At 37.2% G+C, this 22,988-nt stretch overlaps 1 protein-coding gene across 1 annotated transcript in view; it reads right to left on the bottom strand.

Annotated features, from left to right (window-relative positions):
• Positions 1 to 289: 289 nt before the first annotated feature.
• LOC107596499 (cingulin-like protein 1) overlaps positions 290 to 22,988 on the bottom strand; it is a 28,974-nt gene continuing 6,275 nt past the window's right edge. The window contains exons 7-19 of the mRNA XM_016287246.1: positions 21,485 to 21,626; positions 20,710 to 20,922; positions 11,570 to 11,776; positions 11,165 to 11,269; positions 10,237 to 10,389; positions 9,837 to 10,007; positions 6,869 to 7,027; positions 6,665 to 6,754; positions 3,551 to 3,634; positions 3,284 to 3,408; positions 3,083 to 3,191; positions 2,757 to 2,920; positions 290 to 1,622 (exon numbers count right to left, since the gene is read on the bottom strand). Of these exons, the coding sequence (XP_016142732.1) occupies positions 1,466 to 1,622; positions 2,757 to 2,920; positions 3,083 to 3,191; positions 3,284 to 3,408; positions 3,551 to 3,634; positions 6,665 to 6,754; positions 6,869 to 7,027; positions 9,837 to 10,007; positions 10,237 to 10,389; positions 11,165 to 11,269; positions 11,570 to 11,776; positions 20,710 to 20,922; positions 21,485 to 21,626 (1,879 nt within the window). The 3' untranslated portion in view covers positions 290 to 1,465. The remainder of the gene's footprint in view (positions 1,623 to 2,756; positions 2,921 to 3,082; positions 3,192 to 3,283; positions 3,409 to 3,550; positions 3,635 to 6,664; positions 6,755 to 6,868; positions 7,028 to 9,836; positions 10,008 to 10,236; positions 10,390 to 11,164; positions 11,270 to 11,569; positions 11,777 to 20,709; positions 20,923 to 21,484; positions 21,627 to 22,988) is intronic.

Below are 22,988 nucleotides of genomic sequence, written 5' to 3'. Positions count from 1 at the left end.
CATCAGGATCAGGATCTAGTCTTAAACAGTGGTTCTTCTCAACCTTTTGAATGCAAGACCCTCCCCCTATCTAAACTTAGAATTGCCTCTGGTACTTTTGGTGTAAAAAACAAACAAACATATGTCAGTTTAATGTTTTATATCTTTATTTTTACTGTTTTTAGCACTTTAAGACTGTAGAAAGAAAATGTTAATAATTTTCAGACTTATTTGGTCCCCCAGTAGTTTGCGGAGGCCCCCTGGTTGAGAAAAACTGGACTATAGAAATGACAAAATACTTGGTGCCAGAATCTAATTTTTAATGCATGTTATTGACATTTCTGATGGTGGATTACTGCAGGTACATTTTAAATTCTAATAAGAAATAAAAAAGCAAGTAATAGAAAACAGACAGAGCCTCATGGGGTTAACTGTGGAGTTTATTCTTTTTTTTTATGTAGATGTGTACAGAGAGGTAGGTTCTTTTTTTAACCTTAAAAAATGCACTAATGACGAATAATAGAGCTTTTGTTCCATTAAACAACATTTAAGCACCGGACACAAAGAGTTCACGTCAACATACAGTGCAAATCATCACAGTGTTCTCATAGGGTCAGTAATATACAAGGTTTGCATAAGGAAAAAGGACGTATTTCTTTTCCAACTTTTGAAACAACAGGCACAAAGATGCTTTCACATTTGTGCAGGTACAGGGCAGCATCCCACGAGTAGCATAAAGGTACAGTGAAACCAATTCTAAATGTTTTTATAATACAGTAGGCTCATATGGTTTAATCCATAACACTGTTTTGCGCTTCAGAAATTAGTGAAAAATCCTGGAAACATAAATGTGTCAATATAATGTAACGGGTCTACAGATTGGTGCAGCTAGTTGCTGTACATTTTCATGGCGCTGTCTGGAATAATGCTAAAAGATTAAATGAGCATTTACAGAAGTGAAAGCAGCTTCATATGAATAGATACAAATAACATTAAATCTGCTTGTTCATCAAGTTAAAAAAAATTGGCTGTAACTATGTTTTCATATAAAAAAAATGTCCCCCATACATACTTCCCTTAATATGTATTGTCTGAATTGTCTTCAGATCTGTCAGTCATTCCGGACAGCTAAATATCAAATGGAGTTTTTGCATCATTTAAAGGCTTTTTATGTCATTGGATTTAGTGGAACTGCACAATTTAAATATTTAACAGTAAATGAAAAAGAACAGAAAGAAAAAGAAAATGCAGTTGACGAACATTGTATTTTGCGCAGATATGCAGTGCTATACAGTATCAATAGGGTTGAACACACAAAAGATTACTTGTACAAAAATATAGCAATATAGCAAAAATATATAATGGGAAAAGGCATTGGGATTGGGCTCATTGTTACATGAAATTGTGGCAAAGAGTTCATAACTGAGAGCACAAATGTATCATTCCATCTTTCTTTATAACTCCTTTCCAATTTCCAGTAGCGTTTTCATAGAGAGAATTTGGAGATGATGGCGTCCTGACTGCTGGAGCGTTTGTAGCCGGATGAAGAACTGAAGTAGGTCTCGCCATCAGTGCTGATATCATCATCATCATCATCGTCATCATCATCAGCATTCAGGACTGGTGCTGAGTTGTTCTTGCGCCTTTTGGATTAACAACAAAATGCCCATTTTTAGTTGGACTAAGGAATGCAAGTATAATTGTTTTTATATTAAACAAGCCTGTCCATTGTGTAAATGTATAAAATATGTTCAAGAGCTGATTTTCAATTAGTAATAATATACACTACTGGTCAAAAGTTTTAATGTTTTTGAAAGAAGACAAAAATATTAAGCAGAAATACTACTACTACTACTTCAACACTAAAGAAAAATGAAAAATTCAGCTTTTACACAGGATCACTGGAATAAATTACATTTCAAAACAATTGAAAACATTTAAAATTGTAATGATACTTTTTTTAAAAATATTTTTGATCAAATAAATGCAGCATTGGTGAGCATAAGAGACTTCTTTCAAAAACATGAATTTTTCCAAACTTTTGACCAGCAGCATAAATAACGTATCACTGAATGCATGTACATGTACTTAACAACTCTGATTTAAACAATTATTAGCCGTTTTAAAATTGTAATGCTTTAGTCTGACTGAAATTGTACCAGTTTGAATTTTGTGAAGTCTGACTAACAGACCTAGATACAGTAATACAACAGTAGCTCAGATTCGTCTAGCATGTATACATACTAATCAGACTACAATTGGCTTCTGAATTGTGTCTTTATTATGAAAGGTGATGTGCAACGTGTATTTAATCCTTAAAATATTGAATGACACATTGTGTCATGTATACACTCTTAAAAATAAAGGTGCTTCACGATGCCATAGAAGAACCTTTTTGTCTAAATGGTTCCATAAAGAACCTTTAACATCTGAAGAACCTTTCTGTTTCACAAAAGATTCTTTGTGGCGAAAGAAGGTTCTTCAGATTATAAAAAGGTAAGAAAGAGATGGTTCTTTAAAGAACCTTTGACTGAATGGTTCTTTGTGGAACCAAAAATGGTTCTTCTATGGCATTGCTTGAAGAACCTTTTCAAGCACTTTTATTTTTAAGAGTGTACTTGGACAGAGAGATGAACAGTGTAGCTCGATTTGAACTGCACATACTGCGAGACATCATTCCATCAGTGGTAATGAAATATTTTAGCTGACATCACGTGCTCAGAGTTGAACCCGGATCAGCAGTAATGTATTTATCTCAGTAGCGTTCGAATGGTTACCTCATCTCACTGCGCAGTGCTTTGAGCTGACTCTGGAGTTGTTCATTGGCCTCCTGCTGCTCCTCCAGGTCTCTCTGCAGTTTCTTCTTGTTGTGTTCCAGTCGGTCGATCTCCTCCTCCGCCTCATCCATCTGCCTCTTCAGAGCCTTCAGACGCAGGTTCAGCTACACACACACACACACAGCACCACATCAGATAAGAACAATACGGACTACACATTCATCACAACTCAAAACTGTTGCACAGTATTGCAACATACCTATAAGGACCCATTAAATATCATTTCCAAATGTTCGTTTTCTTCTCAGAGGAGGATGTTTACAGACCTGATCTTTCTGATCCTGCAGTGAATGATGCTCTTCATCCACTTGCATCATCGTTTCCTTCACTTTGCGCTCTAGTCGACGATTCGCCAGCTGCAGGTTACCTCGTTCCCTGTTAAATATTTAATTAAGTGACTCTTTTTTTAAACTTAACATCAGACATGATGTCTAGGACACACTAAATGCATTAGTTTTCTCATTTACCTCTCCTCTGCTTCCAGTCTTTCCTCTAGTTCCTGGATGCGGTTCTCCAGCTGGGCTACCAATCCCTCTTTACTAGGCTTGTGAGATCCCTCCAGATATGTAATCCTGCTCTTCAGATCCTTATTCTTGACACAGAAAAGGAATGTATAATTATATGTAAAGGAAGTTACAGGTGAAGAGTTTTGCTAGTTTGAGAGGTCAGGAGCTATAGGAGCAGATGATGGTTGGTTTAAGGCATCGATCAGAGTCAGAAGGGTTTGTTTTTACCTGTCTCTCCAGGGAGATCTTGTCACACTCCACATCCTGTCTGCTGGCTCTTTCCTGCATCAGCTCATTCCTCATCTGCTCCAACTGTCACACAAACACAGCGACACAAACATTAGTGGCAAACCTCACTTACGCAACACACCAACAATAACAAAACACTCCTTCCTAACTAAAAACATGCCAGTATATGAAAAACCTCTCGGTCTTGTCTGCCATTTACACCTTGCTTTACACCATTGCTAAAAGGAGCCCTAAAAGGCTATAATATCATTATTCACTTGATGATAATTTTTTATATTTGTGACCCTGGAGCACAAAACCAGTCTTAAGTTGCTGGGGTATATCTGTAGCAATAGCCAAAAATATATTGTATGGGTCAAAATTATAGATTTTTCTTTTATGCTAAAAATCATTAGGATATTAAGTAAAGATCATGTTCCATGAAGATATTTTGTAAATTTCCGACTGTAAATATATTAAAACTTAATTTTTGATTAGTAATATGCATTGCTAAGAACTTCATTTGGACAACTTTAAAGGCGATTTTCTCAATAATTAGATTTTTTTTGCGCCCTCAGATTCCAGATTTTCAAATAGCTTTAGCCAAATATTGTCCTATCCTAACAAACCATGCATAACTTTAAAAAAATAAATAAATGGTGATAAACTATGGTTCATATGTTTAGGGGAACTTTTTCTAATATTTCTATTTGACTATCGACTGCATTTCTTTGATCAAAAATACTGTGTAATAATATTTTACAATAATACTTTTTAAATAAAATAACCATTTTTTGAAATGCAATTTATTCCTCCGATGGAAAAGATGAATTTTCAGCAGCCATTACTCCAGTCTTCAGTGTCACATGATCCTTCAAAAATCATTCTAATACCGATGTGGTGCTCAAACATTTCTTCTACTTATAATCATCAGCATTATCATTATTATTATTGTTATGTTAAAAGCAGCTCCTTAATATTTTTTGTGGAAAGCGTATGCACTTTCCTCAGGATTATTTGATTAATAATAATAAAAATTTACTTTAAATAAAATATTTTGTAACATAAACGTCTTTACTGCCCCTTTTGGTCAATTTAATGAATCCTTGCTGAATAAAATAATTAATTTCTTAAAAAAAAAAAAACCTTGGTGTAGTACAGTAGTGTATGTAGTTTTACATATTTATGTAGTTTGTAGTAGTTTTTTCGTATGTAGTTTTTTTTGCTTGAATTGAATAGCTGATGTATAATACTTGGAGCAATAACATCAATATGCAGATATTTACTCTCTTTTTTTTCATTAGCCAAATGAATCGTTCAGATTTCTCTATAATTTCTCCAAAACATTTAGATAGAACCTTCCTGTAATTCTCCAAACCAAAATATTTCTCATGGACAACAGTCACTCAAAGCATGAAATCCATAAAAAAATGTTGACAATGTAGAGAGAACTTGCCTTAAGACAGTGGCAGTGAAGACAGATATGGAATAAGGGATAGAAATTGAAAAGGAGAAATAGCGATCGATAGAGAGAAGACTGCTCTTTTTGTCTGCTGCCAGGCGCTAAGAGTGGATGATATTTTATGCCAATTAGCGTGTGACAGCGGGGCTCAGGGATGAGGGATGGGCCGTGTGTGCCGCTCTACCCTGCAGGGCGCTGCGTCAGCAGAGCAGAAAACACACTGAAACTAATCAAAGCACGAGAGCGATACAGACACGGAGAGAAAGAGAGAGCCAGAGAGCATGTGAGCAAAGAGCGGGAGATTACTCTCATTTAGACAGCCGCTCGTGCACCTGCTGCCATGGACGCAGGTGTGCCCATCCTGACACCACCCCGTCTCCACAGAGCCCTCTACTGTTTCCACACAAACTCACCTCGGCCTTATAGTGTAACACTATTGTGTCATTATATTCGCCTCGATTCTCTATTTCCAGACAATTAAAAAAAGCTCACGCGCTCCACTCCTTCATAATCTATTAATCACATCTTCAGCCCTGATCTAGATTTGTCGCTTTTTAAAGGGGTCTAAATGTGGCGCGACAGGTGCAATCAGACCAATGCGCCAGATTAGCTTTTGCAAACAATAAACGAGGTGGGGGGGTTTGGGCTACTTGTGAAGAAAGTTTTAAAAGGTCCAAGTTCAAGAAGTCATAGGACTAACCAAATGATGCATGATCCTAAAATGGCTTGCTTCAAAAAAATAAACTGCACATATAAGTTTGTCTTGCTTCCATAAAAAGCAAAGATCCAACACTTCAAGTCTGAGCTTGAAGAAACCAGACCTTGTTTCTCAGGAAACATGTATCATCTGTGCCTGAGTTTGCAACATGTTTCCTTTACTGTGATTATTTTGCTTACTTTAGAGTCAGCTTTGCCACTGGCCGGCTTGAGATGCCTGGCCGCTTGCATATTTTGGCTGAAGTGGAGCTTTAGAGAAAGCTCTTAATTGATGCCTGAAATTCGGACAGGCACTCTTTCACCAAGAGGCAGGCTGCCAAAGATAACGATTACGCAAACTCCTCTTACAATGCACTCCATCTCACATTCCATCTTTCTCTTGTTCTGGTGTGAATTAACTCTGAATCTGGAGTGCAACTTTAAAAGGAAGAACCCAACAGCGGATCAAGCATTCAAGTTCAATTCCGTCACTTGTATTTCACCAGGAATGAAAAAGTGTGTGTGGCTTAACAATATACTCATGGAGAAAGACTAAAAATACTAAATTTTGAGCGGCAGAGACATGATTTGAAAATTGTAAAATGTAAATTATATGTAAATTAATACAGACGCCAGTCAAATCAAAAGGGCTTACGATTAAATGTTTTACATTAGTTTGTATGAATTTTATTATAAACTAATATTTTAACCATTTAAATGGGCAAGTTGGGCGAGATAATGAGGAAAAGGTACATATACATGAAAACTTCATCAATACTATTTAAAAAGCATCCCAGGAAGCACCTCTTGAAAAGAGACATCTGGGATATGCCCGGTCTAAAAAAATCTAAAATTTAAGATAGAATTGTTCACTGCAAAATTCTCATATATGTTAATGATTTAACTATTGATTACGGTAAAAAAATGAATAACAATGTGTGTCAAGAGGATCTCACTTGTTCTCTTCCTCTGTCTATTCTCTCCAACAGCAAGTCTCCATTCTGTCTCTCCTCCTCCAGCTCCATCTGCAGCGCAGCCAGACGGTCCTGTTGACAGATGAACGCACTTTGTACATTAGAACAAATTTACATTATAACAGTCAATATTTCAAGAAACATTTGATGACGTAAAAAGAAGACATTTCTCTATTAGTGCTGCACCTCCAAGAGTTTGACTTGTCTGGTTTTGTCGTTTGAATGGGCTTTGGTCTCGGTCTCGACCTCTAGATCAAAAACCTTCTGCTCCAGGTCCTTCACTCTCTGCAGCGCTTCATCTCTGTCTTTCCGACACTGCCGCAGATCCTCATGCACACGAGCCAGCTGAAACACACAAACACAGTCACATTTTAGTCTGAGAACTCTTTTACATCCAGACGGATGGCTGGGAACAGGCCTAAGATTAAATATTTTTCAAATTTTCAGCACTGATTTTAGGAGAAAACCTTCAGGATTTTGATTTGGTAAAAATGGGTAAAACAGATCAGACAGTATTTTACTCTTATTGGTATCTGAAAGCATAATTAAATGAACCAATAAACATACAGAAGTGGTGAAAAGATTAATATTCTAAAGATTGTTTGTTTAAAGATTTTTGAAAGCAGTCTCTTATGCTCACCAAGGCAACATTTATTTGATTAAAAAAATGCAGTAAAAACAGTACTATTATGAAATATTATTACAATTTAAAGTAACTATTTTCTATATGGGTATATTTTAAAATGTAATTTATTGCTGTGATGGTAAAGCTGAATTTTCAGCAGCCATTACTCCCGTCTTCAGTGTCACATGATCCTTCAGAAATCATTCTAATATGATGATTTGCTGCTCAAGAAACAATGCTGAAAACAATTGTGCTGCTTAATATTTTTTAAGCAACACAAATAACTTTTGGATGTTTTGGAGTAAGTGATGAGGGATTTATAGTATAATACTTCATATATCCTGCAACCCTAGAGGAAAAGCGGTGTGATATATGAATATTTTCAACATTTTATATATAAATTTAAAACATCTGCAATTGAATTTTGTCCTTTAAACATCATTACCATTTAATTTGTACCATGATATTCATGCTGTGCTACATGTGTGTTGCTTAATATTTTTTAAGCAACACAAATAACTTTTGGATGTTTTGGAGTAAGTGATGAGGGATTTATAGTATAATACTTTATATATCCTGCAACCCTAGAGGAAAAGCGGTGTGATATATGAATATTTTCAATTTTATATATAATTTAAAACATCTGCAATTGAATTTTGTCCTTTAAACATCATTACCATTTAATTTGTACCATGATATTCATGCTGTGCTACATGTGTGAAATTAAGCTCTCTCCTGAACATGATTTGTACATTTTGTTGTCTAGTTCCTGCAGTTACATTTTCGGCCACAAGATGATGCCTTTGTCAAGAGTGAACTCCTAAACACATGTGAAATTATACACTTCAACATGAAACAAATGATTTTGAGATTTACATGTAATTTAAAAAAAAGGAACTGGGTAATAAATATTCAGTAAAGAAGGATAAAATGTGTTAATGTGTGAACTGCATGTAAGAAGCATACAGATTTAATGGGTGTGATTTGGTTTTATAGCAGAGAGCAGCAGAGGTGTATCGCTCCAGAGGAAACAGCTGTGAGATTGAGGTCATGCTCTGTATGAAGAGAATGTGTCAGAGAGGAGAACATGTGTAAGATGGAATTCTGGGAGGATGGGGTGTCAGTAGGTCATCGCTCAGACCCAACACTCCCCACAGGAACACAGCATCCTTCTCTTCCTTCACACACAGCTGTGCAGCGGAGGACGTCTCACGGTTGCATCTCTTCTTTTTGCTGTTTGTTTTTCTTTTAACTTTTCTTCCTGACACTCTGTTCCATTCTCCGCTCATGAACAGATATTTCACAGGCAGCAGTGCAGAATTACAGTCAGTCAGTGAGCCTTGAAAGCGGGCCAGATTACACATTTGTTCTCAGCTCATAAAGTGTTAATGAGATTGGGGGGATGGGTCCAGTCCTCAATCACAGGGCTGACCAATAATGTCTGATTCCCATATCAAACAATAACATTCTTCAAATGCCACAGTGCTGACAGGGTTAAAGCGCATAACAGCAGAGGTCAAAGGTTAGTCCCACTTGGGGTTGTTGAGTATATAAACTGAAGGGTTGGATGGGGACTGCGAATAAGAGCTGAAGTGACTGAAAAATCTGATCTGCCAAAAGAATGTCGGCCGATGATTAATGGTGGCGAGGAATATTCCAGAGGTTTATTTAACACTGAGAGAGCTGATATGGTGGTGTTCATCTCCACAGAGAAAGAGACCAACTGAATAACATGGAAGTTATGCAAATTATGTTTAACGTGGCATTTGGCGGAGTTTACATTGAAAAACATCTCTAGCCAACTGTTATGCTTCTTCAGAAACACATAGTACATCTTTTTAAGAAATGCAAGCTTCACTTTGGCTAGGTACACTTCCCATGTTTACATGATTTATTTTGTGCTGTTGGATAAATAAAGCATAAACTCGGAGGATAAGGGCTTAAACACTGACAGGCTTCTGTGTGTTTCACTTTCAAATGTTTACCTCAGATGATCCTACCAATGAAACGTGATTTTCCTATCTGTATTCCAAGTCAAACAAACTGCATAATGGAACTTTTTTGGACAGTTACAATGGTAACACCACAGTTTGGACATATTTATGTGTTTTGTAGCACTAAGTATCAAAGGGTACATGCCTGTTCATACCAAGGCCGAGAACTATAATGATAATTATACAAATTTTAAAAATCATTTTAACTCTATGAAAATAGGGAAGTCCACACAACTACAACGGCGCACAGAGACAGTATCGTTGGAATCACTTTCAAAACATTTTTTTTACAAATAAAAACAATGACAGCCAATCAGAGTTTACCCGACTTTTAAGAGCGCACGCATTTAAAGCGGTAGGCAAAATAACTGCAGCGTGTGCTTAATAAACAGAATATTAAAACTGCTTAATAAAGCAGTTGCAGCTCAGACCAGCTGGTTCATAGTCTATTTCAGGATTTAGAAATGATTTGTTTTGTTTTCAGGTTGACGATTTTCATAAAATGTTGTTGATATAACTACCCTCCTCCACCCACCTCCTCCTGAAGGGTCTTGGCGGTAAGATGTGACTTCTCCAGCTCCAGACCTCCCTCTCTCAGCTGTTTCTGCAGCTCTGCCATTTCCCTCCGGTTCTTCTCCTTGTACATATCTATCTGCTCTTGCAGCTCCTGAGTTGAGCTCTGAGACGCCTCCACTATCTCATACATCTATACAGACAGAAAGAGATATTGAAAAACCAGTAGGACAGAGGAAAAAAAAAAAACTTGCCAATTCTTCAGACATTTATCGGCTTCAGCCCAGGTTTCAGTGACAAATCACGCTAGTTAACCAGCTCAGGTTGTGCTCCTCAGTGAATTCAAAAGCATGCACTGAAAGCAACTTACTAATAAGCTTATTAAGACCTTTACAGGATTAAAAAAAGCACATTATTCTCACCTCCCGTTGCAGTTTCTCCACAGTCCGGTCCAGCAGCCTCCTCTCATCTTCAATCTCATTCTTGGTGTTTTTAAACTGTTCTTTCTGACTCCTCTCATCCTTTAGTCGCTCCTGCAGTTCATGGTGCTCTTGGGTCATTTTGGTCAAGTTTCTCTGGATGGGAAAGTATAATTTAACACCGGTCTATCTGCTCTTGCAGCTCCTGAGTTGAGCTCTGAGACGCCTCCACTATCTCATACATCTATACAGACAGAAAGAGATATTGAAAAACCAGTAGGACAGAGGAAAAAAAAAAAAACTATCGGCTTCAGCCCAGGTTTCAGTGACACAAATCACGCTAGTTAACCAGCTCAGGTTGTGCTCCTCAGTGAATTCAAAAGCATGCACTGAAAGCAACTTACTAATAAGCTTATTAAGACCTTTACAGGATTAAAAAAAGCACATTATTCTGACCTCCCGTTGCAGTTTCTCAATTCTAATTTGTTGAGATAGTGAATTGGTGGGTTTTTGTTAAATGTGAGCCAAAATCATCACAATTAAAAGAACCAAAGACTTAAACTACTTCAGTCTGTGTGCATTGAATTTATTTAATACACAAGTTTCACAATTTGAGTTGAATTACTGAAATAAATGAACTTTTCCACGACATTCTAATTTATTGAGATGCACCTGTAAATGCTGTTCTTTTCATCTTTCTATTAATCTAAGAATACTTAATGTATAGTGGTTTCCTCAAAAATATTAAGCAGCAAAACTGTTTTCAACATTGATAACACTAAGAAATGTTTCTGGAGCAGCAAATTAGCATATTAGAATGATGACACAGAGACCCCAAACACAAAACAAGCAACAAATCAATAATAACTCAACCAAACATGATTTTTTGCTATTTTAGCTACAGCTCAAACTTGAGTTTCCCAGCTCTCACCTGCACATCCTCTAGGCGATTGCCAAGAGCCCGGTTTGCACGGGTCATTTCCTCTTCCTGTTCCCTGACCTCAGCAAGAGACTCCTCCAACTGCCTTTTCTCTTTCTAATCACAAATAAACACATTACAGATGTTTTACATCTCTGTGTCTGCATTTCTAGACACAGATTAAGCCATTCCCCAGAGTTAATGGGGATTCAGGGCTGATGGACCTCAAGACAGGACAATCTTAATCTTCGTCTGGGGAAACTGCCTCATGTTGATGTAATCATTAGAAAGTAATATAAAACGAAGTGGAAGAAAATCTCAGCACATGAGAAGTTCATGTGACATTTGCCTTGGGCTTGTGAGTATAAATGTAAGTGTATTTCTTTTTCACACAATCAAAGAGCGGGCTGAAGGTACCTCCAGACGGACAGCTCGCTCCCCTAGCCTGCTCTCCTGCAGCTTGGCTTCATCAATGATGCGGTTGAGTTTGGCAACCTCATTCTCCAGTTCCTGTGCCCTCTTGCGCATTCTCTCCACCTCCTGAGACAGACGGCCTGCCTGGCCTTCGGATGCCTTCCGTGCCGCCTCCACTTCCTCCTTTTCCTTACTGGCTGTAACATTGTTCTAGAAAGAGAGGACAAAACAGAAAAACACAATGTTACATAAAATTACAGTTATCTTGAAAACCCACATAGCTTCAGGCTCCAAAATGAACACCAAATTCAGGCAAAACTTATGCATCCCAACGAATTGTCAGAGCAACAGACCTATTCTCAAGAAAATGTAATTTAGATTTATTTAGATTCTGGGGTCATTAAAATTTTTGTAAAGTTTTTGAAAGTTTTTATGCTCACCAAGGCTGCATTTATTTGATCAAAAATACAGAAAAACAGTAATATTGTGAAATATAATTACAATTTTAAATAACCTTTTCAATATGAATTGCAAAGCTGAATTTTCAGCAGTCATTACTTCAGTTTCCAGTGTCACATGATGCTTCAGAATACTGATTTGGTGCTCAAGAAACATTTCTTATTATTATCAGCTTGAAATTAAAACATTTGTGCTGGTTCATATTCAGGATCTATTTTTTCTCAATTCTTTGATAATTTGAGTGTTCAAAATAACAGAATATATTGCCCAACTCAATCCGAGCAGCTGAGTCCTTAGCCATCTTCAAGAATCGGCTAAAACACATCTCTTCCATCTTTATTTGACCCTCTAATTCTAGCACTCTCTATTCTAATTCTATTCTTAAAATAAAAAAAAATAAACTTGCCCCTTTTAGACTTGCACTCTATTAACTTACTAACTACTTGTTTTCTTAAAAAAAACTAACAATAACTTCTCTATTCTTTTTATATTCTATTTGTTTTCTTTTTTATTTATTATACAATTAACAAAAAGCAAAAAAGGCCTCTAATACTAGCCTGCTCTATTCTTTTTCTATTCTATCGGTTTTCTTTTTATTCATTATATGATTTAAAAAAAACCTTGCTACGTATACTGCGTTAAGCTAACTGAGACTTGTTATAGCACTTGTATATCATTGCTCTTTTGTTGATTTTGAATGATTTCCATTGTCCTCATTTGTAACTCGCTTGGGATAAAAGTGTCTGCTAAATGACTAATATATTGTAATATTTGAAACAGAAATAGAAAAAAAGAAAACATATCACAAATCATGTTTCAGTCAGAGACAGAGACTGGCCCATCTCGTATAAGATGCAAGCAACACCTGCAATATTTTTTGTACTGTATAGTAGGGCTGTGCGATATTGAAGAAAAATGCGATATGCGATAACTCATTAAATAATGCGATATTCGATACGATAATGCTTAAAGTGCCACATGCTCAGATGAAATAGTTTTACGCGGCTGTTGCCGAGTCAGTTCTGTGAACTTCTATAACTATCTTGTGTCATATATATATATATATATGGTTATTTGTATGTATGTATGTATCTAGAGCTCCTTTAACAAATTCCTTGTGTTTGCGCACACTTAATTGGTGAATAAAGCTCATTCTGATTCTAATAAGAAAGCACCCCTACAACAACATCTGAAAGTGAACGGTATGTGTTTTACTCGAGCATTACATAAAAATGTCATTTTAACATTAGTGTAATCATTTTAACATGAATTTAGGAACTGAATAATAAAAAGGAAAAATAAAACACTGCTTAGAATTTACTCTTTGAATTCAATACGCACCGATTCTTATTTAAGCTACAAAAGTTATTTAGGTAAGAGCAGTGAGGGATTTTCTCTTTGTCTTTTGTTCATGGCCCCAAATATTGCAAGCTGTAGCGATATGCATATTGCGACATGTACATTTGCGATATTTCGATAATTTCGATATATTGCACAGCCCTACTGTATAGGTTTCGTAATATGTAAGAAAAAGCATTAAATAACCCAACTGCCATGGGGCAAATATACTTATTTAACAAAATAAAGCAAAATACAGCTTCGTTAGACAGTTATAAATATTTATATGTTGTCAGTTTACCTATTAGTGAATTTTTGAGTTGTAGAAGCTGGTTTAAAGTTAAAATTTAGACTGTAGTGCTGGAGTTGAAATACTCATCAATGAACTCCTACAACAATGTGTCTAATGGAAACGTGAGTGTGGGACAACAGGCCTCTGACCTTTGACACCCCCTTAAATGATGTGGGCCAATATAAATGCAGTGAATCAGGCCTGAATTGAACGTCCCTGTACGATTTAGCACCGTCCAGTTAGAGTTAGCTAAGCATGTCTCCTTCAGTTTCTCAATGACTCAACCTGACGCATTATACAGTTTCCTGATTCCTTAAGCCTTTTGACGAGTTACGGCTTCAGCAGCCATCTCAGAACGTGAGCAAATTCCTTAATTAGACTGCTCTGTTGGTGGCTGCCTCTTTGTCTGGTTTGGGCTTTCGCTCTGCCAGTATTAGAGCGCTCGTCGTTCTTCTTCACCAAGTTTTATGAATAAGCGAGACTGTCCTGTAGAGCTTCTGTACGTGTAAAATGCATTGTGTCATTCCAAACTCACTCTGCTATGGACAGGGACACCTAAAACAACACCTACAGAACTCCTTGTGAGGTTTTCAGCTAACAAACCGAGACAGCTGTCATGCACCGAAGGACTGTTTATCCTGTTGATGACAGCAAAGATTACACACAACACGGATGGCCCCAGAACCGGACGAGCAGGCAGATCGTTTGCGATGCATGAGGGAATGTTGCCTAACTGGTTTAACCATCCACTGTGAGCAACTGTGGACAAAGACAATACTCGAATTATAGCTAAACAAAAAGCTATTACGGAGCAAAATTTGTGCTGTCTGATAAATGCTAGCTGTAGTCGACATTGTATTTTCTACAAACTTTAAAATTACCAAAAGTAAATGCCTTAGATCAGGATTATAGGTTACAGGTAAGATCGTTTCTGAAATACCTGTGCCCTAATGGAGTGGAACTACAATTGCAAACGCTGTGATCAACGAACATCCGGACGACGACACACAACTTTGCATGTGTGTGTGTGTTAATGTAAAGTCATTCCAAGCCTAACACAGCAGTGACTCATTAGCAGACTGGGGTGGATTTATGTCAGTTCTGCTTTGAGTTCAAAGTCCTGAAGCCCCTCTTTGAATCTCTCTCCCTCTCAGCTGCCCTGACTGCTCAGTAATACCTTACTCATTAACCACAACACCACGTCGAACCGCCTCAAAACAAACCCAAACATCTGTTACGCCACACCACCACCCCTAAACTAGACAACATACTCTACGCTTGCAAAACTACAGAAGATAGCAAAGGTTGACAAAGTTTAGTGAGGAATGACCTTTTAACATTGTAAATATCACTGCTTTGGTCTTCAGAAAAGCTGCGGCATCACATGACGCCGCTTATCATGATGTCTGTGTCCTTCAGAGAAGGTTACCACGGTTTAATTGTTGCAATATCCTTTTCCCTTTACTTGGAGTGAGGCATTTCACTGCTGATAAACTACAGGACACAGGGATGGTGCTGAGAAACTGTTGCACTGGGGAATCTGATGAAACTCTTGTTTGTATTTAAAGAACATTCACACATTCTCTTTCCCTCCGTGCCCCAGTTCCCGCAGTCAGTTCTTTGACAAACAGAAAGGGCCAAGCGGAGCAATGTTTCTGTGCTTTTTTTCTTGACAGAGGCATTACAAAGACTCAGAGAGATTTGAGAAAGCAGTGTGCTCTGAATGGTGCTCTAGTCTGCTTGGGCTGTTTATGTATAGATGGGCATTAACCAGCATTGTGAGAGCATTCAAAAAGCTCAAGTATAACAATGGCAGGAGAATCACAATCAGTTCATGAACTCCTAACAAGGACACGGAGCGTCCTCATGCTTTGCGCTGCTAAATCTTCACAGCACCGTTTATTGCCTAAACCATCAGAGAAACTAATAAACCTGCCTAAAGCCATCCCAAATTCCCCATGATTTTCTCCTTCACATGCATCACAGTTTTTCCAGAGCTAAACCTCTCTAATCCATTCAAAAATTACTCAGGTTTACATGTCAAATTTTTAATCTGAGGGGGTACAACATAATCTTAAAGCCATCCAGAAAGCCATACAAAATTTAATCACAGGTCAACCCTGACTGTCATCGTCACACCATTTACGTATATACTGCTCTGCAGGCAATGTCATTTCTCTTACACTAACAATTCATTTAATTACATATACTGTAATTCTATATATAAAATAGATAAATACATAAATATACATAAAAAATCTTAAAAAAAAACAAAAAAAAAAACAATAATATTTAAAGACCTGCTAACTAAAAAAAAAAAACCAGCTGGCTTTTTTCGTAGATTTAGGAAATGATCACTAAGTTTTTCCCAATAAAACACATAATGACCTTCATTAATACATCACGTATCAAAATTGTTACAACAAACCATAACTGTGTACAATGATTCATTGTCTTGTACCCACACAGATGTACTGATACATAACTTGTGCCTCAGCATGTGTAAGCAGTGATTTCATCCACATTATATTCAGAATGTGCAAAATTACAGGAAATCCTGCTTTCCTCGCATCCAAAATTCAGCTCTGTTTTTACCTCAAATTGTAAGCTACCAGGAGATGCATTAAAATGATCAGATGACAGTAAATACATTTATAATGATAACTATTTTGAATAAATCTTGAATGTGCTGAATGGAATAATTCAGCTTTGCCATTTCAGGAACAAGTTACATATTCAAATGGAAAACAGTTAATTTTAACAATATATAGTTTTGCTGTATTTTATATAGATAAATGCAACCTTGGTGAGCATAAGAGACTTCTTTAAAAAACATTTTTTAAAAATCTTACTGACTCCAAACCTTTGAACCGTTGTGTAAATAAATAAAACAACTCCTTCACCTTGTAACTATGACTCTGGAACAGAAATGAGAAGCAGGTTGGGCAAATAACTTTCCCAGCCACCTCCTTGATAAAAGCCAAATTCAAAACACCCGTTATAAACACTTCAGACATACAGATGGTATCATGAGACTGGGTGTGATTGTAACTTAAAGCGACTCATCACATGTTTTCTATACACAAAGACACATGCCACTACCATAACAGATATAACTGCCATCATGTTCCACTCGCTCCCATCTTTAAAACCACTGCCAAGAAGTTTGGACTCAATCGGAGCCTGGGCTAAATCCTTAGCTTTGTGCTTCTGTGTTTGATCTCATAAAGGCAGTAGCTCAGAGGGTCGGACCCCCTCTGCTGAGCTCATGGTGGGGGGTTTGTAGGGTTCCAGAGCACTACACTTCATGTGGCAGCAGGGGACTTTGGCTCCTCTGCGGGATAGTGAGAACAATGGCAGAGGAATCCAGGCCAGTGCTGGAGTGAGTTCAGCCTGTAGTGAGGACCCTGCCATGGCCTACTTACACGCAAAGTGTGTGTCACGCATGAGGGCCACTGTTTATATGTAGACTATGAACTGTCACAGTAATCTCTTACAATCATTGTCACTGTGCATCAAGACACTGTAAAGTTAGGCTGAAGGGTGAGACGTAGACGCACAATCTCTTTGAAGCTCTTTGCTTTCATATGTCTTTTCTTCAGTTTTTGTTCTTTTTGATGTGTTGCACATCCCTCTGTCCCACTATCTCCTCCTACACTTCCCCTCTTCCCACTCAGGCATCCAGCTGAATCACCACAGAGCAGGCCGGAACAGTTTGCTATCATCACCTGAGGAAACACACCACGTCCTGTGAGACCGTCGGCTCCCCAAACAGCCCCAAGGAGACAGTAAGCGATCTCTATCAGCCACAGCCCACAAAACAAACAAATACAGCACAGCAACGCCGCTGCACTCAAATACACCAAAGGCTACAGATCCTGATACCAGCAACCCATGCAAGATCTGTTTTGGATTTTCAATGGTGCTTGACTAATATGAGTTGTTCATATGAGGGGCTGTAGGGTACACTCTTAAAAATAAAGGTGCTTCACGATGCCATAGAAGAACCTTTTTGTCTAAATGGTTCCATAAAGAATCTTTAACATCTGAAGAACCTTTCTGTTTCACAAAAGGTTCTTTGGGGCGAAAGAAGGTTCTTCAGATTATAAAAAAGGTAAGAAAGAGATGGTTCTTTAAAGAACCTTTGACTGAATCGTTCTTTGTGGAACCAAAAATTGATCTTCTATGGCATCGCTTGAAGAACCTTTTGAAGCACCTTTATTTTTAAGAGTGTAGACCAGAGACAACTGAGACATTTTTTACATTTACCTTCAGAACTTGCACTACACTTTAAAAAAAATTATTCAGCATGGACACATTAAATTGATCAAAAGTGACAGTAAAAAATGTTGTATATAATTTTAAAAGATCTCTACTTTAACTAAATGGTGTTCTTTTGAACTTTCAATTCATCAAATAATCCTGAAAAAAAGATTATCACTGATACAAAACTATTTAGCAGCACAACGGTTTCATTGTTTCAACAATAATAAGAAATGTTTCTTGAGCACCAAAATGATTTTTAAAGGATTATGAGACGCTGAAGGCTGGAGCAATGAATGCTGAAAATTCAGCTTTGCCATCACAGGAATAAACAACATGTTAAAATATATTAGAAATAGAAAATGTTTTAAAAATTATATTAATTTGTTATAATATTTCACAATATTACATTTTTTTACTCTATTTTGATCAAATACAGGTTTGAGGAGCATAAGAGACTTATTTCAAGAAGAAATTATTAACTTACTGTAATATTAACCCACTGTATCTCAAAAGATATGATATCATCAAATTACTTTCATTTTACTTAACAGTTTTTGTTTCTGGTACCAATTCAGCAGTCAGGAATAATATGCATTTAAAGTTGAAAATCAGCAATTGCTAATGAAAAGATTTTATATCTATAATTCATGGGAACTTTTAAATTTAAAAACCTAGAGATATAATACACATTTATTGACAATAAATCAGTTATAAATGATTAATAAACACATTTATCACAATCATTTTGAAAACAAAAACTCTTATCCATTCACAATGCCATTATAGAGTATCAAACTAATATTTATTTAGCCATTTAGCAGATGCTTTTATCCAAAGCGACTTACAAATGAAGACAACAGAAGCAATCGATTGTAGTATTAAAACAACTAAAAACAGATCCAAAACTAAAAGCTAAAACTTTATAAATACTACTTATACACATTTTAAAAATAAAGAAATTAAATAAAAATGACAAATGCATACAACAAAATTTCAAAACTTAACATTTAAATTAAAAACAAAAAATAAAGCTAAAAACAATTCAAAATATTAAAAAACTAAAAGGTATAAGAGTATAATAATGATTCTAACATAACACTAAGTCAAACACCAAAAAAACAACTACATATATATGCATGTACAACCATACACACACACACACACACATATACATACACACACACACATAATATGGCAGAGGTAAAACTTCTGAATTCACCAAGTGGACATTTTGACGTCTCAAAATGGAAATAATAGGCTGATATAACGGTCCATAACTAATCTTAGTCATAATAGAAAGGGTCTGGTTTTTGTAAAATAATCCAGTTATGAATAAGAAAACAGGGAAGGCTATTGGAGCAGGGAGAGAATTCCTTCACAAGGATGCCAAACCGCTGAGAATCAGGAATCTCTTGCTGAGAGGGGGACATTGTGACCCCCCACTTCCCTTTCTGTTCCCCCTCCTGCTATTAGGGCAGAGCAACACCTTTATATTCAGCCATACAAACGGACAGAAAGAAACACAGAGTTATAATGACCACCTACAATTTCTACATTGCTGGTAACAAAAGCCTTGTAGAAATATCCACATAAGGTGTACTTGGAAACCTGAGACCAGCAGTCTAAACTAATGCAAACGTTAGTACAAACTTTTTGTACAGATCCCCCCCCCACCAATGTGTCATCTGTAAGACCCCTTGTCTGCACAGTGACCCACTTATTGGTCATGTGCAATTCCCCCAGCTATTTGCATATGAAACAAACCCATCATTCATTTTCAAAGAAAGAGAGAGAAAGACCAGCTAACCACCCCATCAGAATCTCATTAGATTAGTGACGGCCTGCCACTGCAATCAAGCAGTGCTAAACTCCATTTAGTGCTCACCCTTCAGTGTTCCTCTACATGGGGCCTTCCTATCAACACTAACACCATAAAGAAGAGGCGCACTGTAATACTCGTTGAGCCTGATGGCTTGGTTGCCAGCTAAGATATCCAGAAAGCCAATGTCCATAATCTGTCTCTTTGTCCACTTCTCACATATCCAAGGACAAAACCATCCACTATTCTCCCAGCATCCGTTAGTGCAGCCATTCCGAAAATAAGCACAATGAGATCTGCACCAGGTTTACTGTGGCACCTGACCAAGATTAAGCACTTTGTCTGTTTACTCTTTTAAAATACAGCTTACCTGAGACAACAATGGCCTCCTCTGGACAAGAAGATCCTTTGTTGCAGAAAGGAAGTGAGCTAAGAAGCAGGCTAAAGCAGTTCCAGCCACAAGGACCTATCGGTCCTCAAACTACCTCTTTCACTCCTTCTCTTCCTATTTGTTCTATTCTGTAACTCGCGACGTCTTACTGTATGTCTCTTCAGAATTTGGGGATTTTGTCATCCGTTTTCCCCTCATCTGAACAAAATAAACATGGTCAACTACTGGAAGTTGCTAGGAACTCAATTCGTATGAAAACTGATGACGAGGCTAAAGGTGAAAGTGTTTTTAATACCGTGACAATATTTATGTTGAACTGATTATATCATTTGACAAATAGTACATGTGTGTGTCTTAACATCTATGCTTGCATGCGAAATCTGCATAAAAATACTTCAAACCTCACATTTCCTTTGCTACATGGCTCTTTCAGTGAGGACGGGAAATGATAGGGCGATAGAGAGGGAATAGGATCAGGCAATGTTTACATGGTTTCTAACATCGCACAAACCTCTGCTGTCGCTGATTTATTTGCGAGGTGTTTTGGTTAAAAACGTAAAAAGGCAGATATAATTGACCTGTTTTGCTTCGTCCACAGCCGTTTGCAGCTTACGGATCTCCTTTTCATACTGCTCCCTAAGTTTATCCACCTCCTGATCATGAGTTGCCACCTCTTCTTTCAGGGCTCCTTTGAGAGCGGTCAGCTCCCTCTCACGCCTCCTCAACAGCTCCTCCTGCTCCTCTTTGGCTAGAAGCAGCTCCTGGAGGTCTAGCTTCAGTTGTATGAAGTCCTAGCGAAGACAGTACAATGTTAGAGGTTCTGCCATCAGTTTCAAGTCTTAATTATTTTGAATATGCAAAGCTGGATCTGTTATGCTACGGATTACTGAAGAGTAAAATTTGAATGGGAAATATACGGCTTTCCATGATATTTTATGTGCCTTAGTTACACTATTGTTCAAAAAAGATTGGGATCAGTATGCTTTCCAGTGGTGCATTTATTAAATACAGAAAAAACAGCAATATTATAAAATAGTAGTACAATTTAAAATACTGGTTTTCTATTTAAATATATTTGATTTTCCGCAGTCATCACTCCAGTCTGTCAAATGATCCTTCAGAAATCATTAGAATTTCAAGAAACATTTCTTATTATTATCAATGTTCAAAACAGTTACGCTGCTTAATATTTTTGTGTAAACTGTAATACATTTTTAAAGATTCTCTGATGAATAGAAAATTCAAAAGAACAGCAATTATTTTAACTATAAATCTTTTGTAATATTATAAATGTCTTTGTCACTTTTGTTTAATTTAATATCTGCTTGCTGATTAAAAGTATTAATGCTGTACCTCCATCATGGCCTCTTTGTCTGTGCTGTCTGTTTGAGATTGCTTGGCTCCATCCAGCTCATCGTGCATCTCTGATAGCTGGTCCTGAAGGTCTCGAATCTCAGTCTGGTACTGCTCTTTCTCCATTTTCACCTGGTAGAGTCTGATATAAACACACACACAAATACACTCAGAATACCTGCATTCTGAACTGAAACAAGAGCCAACGCAGACAGGCCTGGTATTCTGCTGAGCTCATGCCCATATAAACCCCTGTCAATTCCAACCATGGAGTCACAGAGGATAATTTACACTTTATTTTGACAACCTTAGAGTCGGGATGGAGAAATCCCAGAAACTTGCATATCTGAGGCTAGTGTAGATTTTCACAGCGTAAGAAGGATTAACACCAATTTCTGCTTTGAATTTGGGGTCAAATTCTGCAGAATGGATTTAAATATAATCAAATGTGCAGGCTAGAAGTTTAACATATGTGACCCATCTGAAAGCTGAATAAATAAGCTTTCCACTGATGTATGGTTTGTTAGGATAGGACAATATTTGGTCTAGATAAAACTATTTGAATATCTGGAATCTGAGGGTGCAAAAAAAAAAAATCTAAATATTGAAAAAATCGCCTTTAAAGGTGACATATCATGAAAATCTGACTTTTCCAGGTTTTAAGTGCTATAATCAGGTCCCCGGTGCATCTACCAACCAAGGAAACGTGAAAAAGATTAACCCAGTAACTTTGTTTTGGTAAGCCTTTTTCTGCAAGCGTCTGAGAAAACGAGCGTGTCAGATTTCGCTCCCTTGGTGATGTGGCAAAGGGATCTCATTATAATATTACCACCCCTTAATCTGTAAACTTCCACTCAAGGCACCATAATTTTGATTTTGCAAGCGACAACGGTGTTCCTGCTCTAATGCCATTGCGAAAGTATGAGCAAAACATGCTAACTGTTCTGTCTTTGGCTGCACAGACGAGCACAGAACACTATTTACAGTCCCAGCCTCAGAGGAGACAAGAAAGCAGTGGATTTATTGATTTATTTAGGCTACTGTATATTGCTGCTGCCACACAGATCTAAAATAAACAAGCGATTTATTTCCCAGCTGTTTACCTTCACAGAAATAACGACTGTTTTTGGAACTCGTATGTTTTTAATGTAAACTTGTGTGTGAATGAGAACTTAGTTTAGTACTCACATGCGGTGACAGCCGCTTTCTGTCCGTGTGCTTCAGATGTGTGCGCTCAGAAAACCGTATATCAGAAGTTTAAACTCATATGGTTTAAAACGCATGATTTCAGTGCGATAAACATGATAATCAAAAACAAAACAGATGTTTTTAGCAGATAAGAGCAGTAAAGGCGCAGCTCTATTCTGGAATAGGGGGCGGGGAGCAGCAGCTCATTTGCATGTAAAGACAGGTCCGAAAAACAGCCTGTTTCTGCTTCCACTCAAAATAGGCATTTTCAAAATTATATAATAAATGATCTGTGGCGTATTTTGAGCTGAAACTT

Source organism: Sinocyclocheilus grahami, unplaced genomic scaffold (genome assembly GCF_001515645.1).
Source record: "Sinocyclocheilus grahami isolate Dianchi unplaced genomic scaffold, SAMN03320097.WGS_v1.1 scaffold219.1, whole genome shotgun sequence".
Classification (NCBI taxonomy): domain Eukaryota; kingdom Metazoa; phylum Chordata; class Actinopteri; order Cypriniformes; family Cyprinidae; genus Sinocyclocheilus; species Sinocyclocheilus grahami.
Note: the sequence above shows the minus strand (reverse complement) of the source record. Positions and strands in the feature narration are given on the sequence as shown.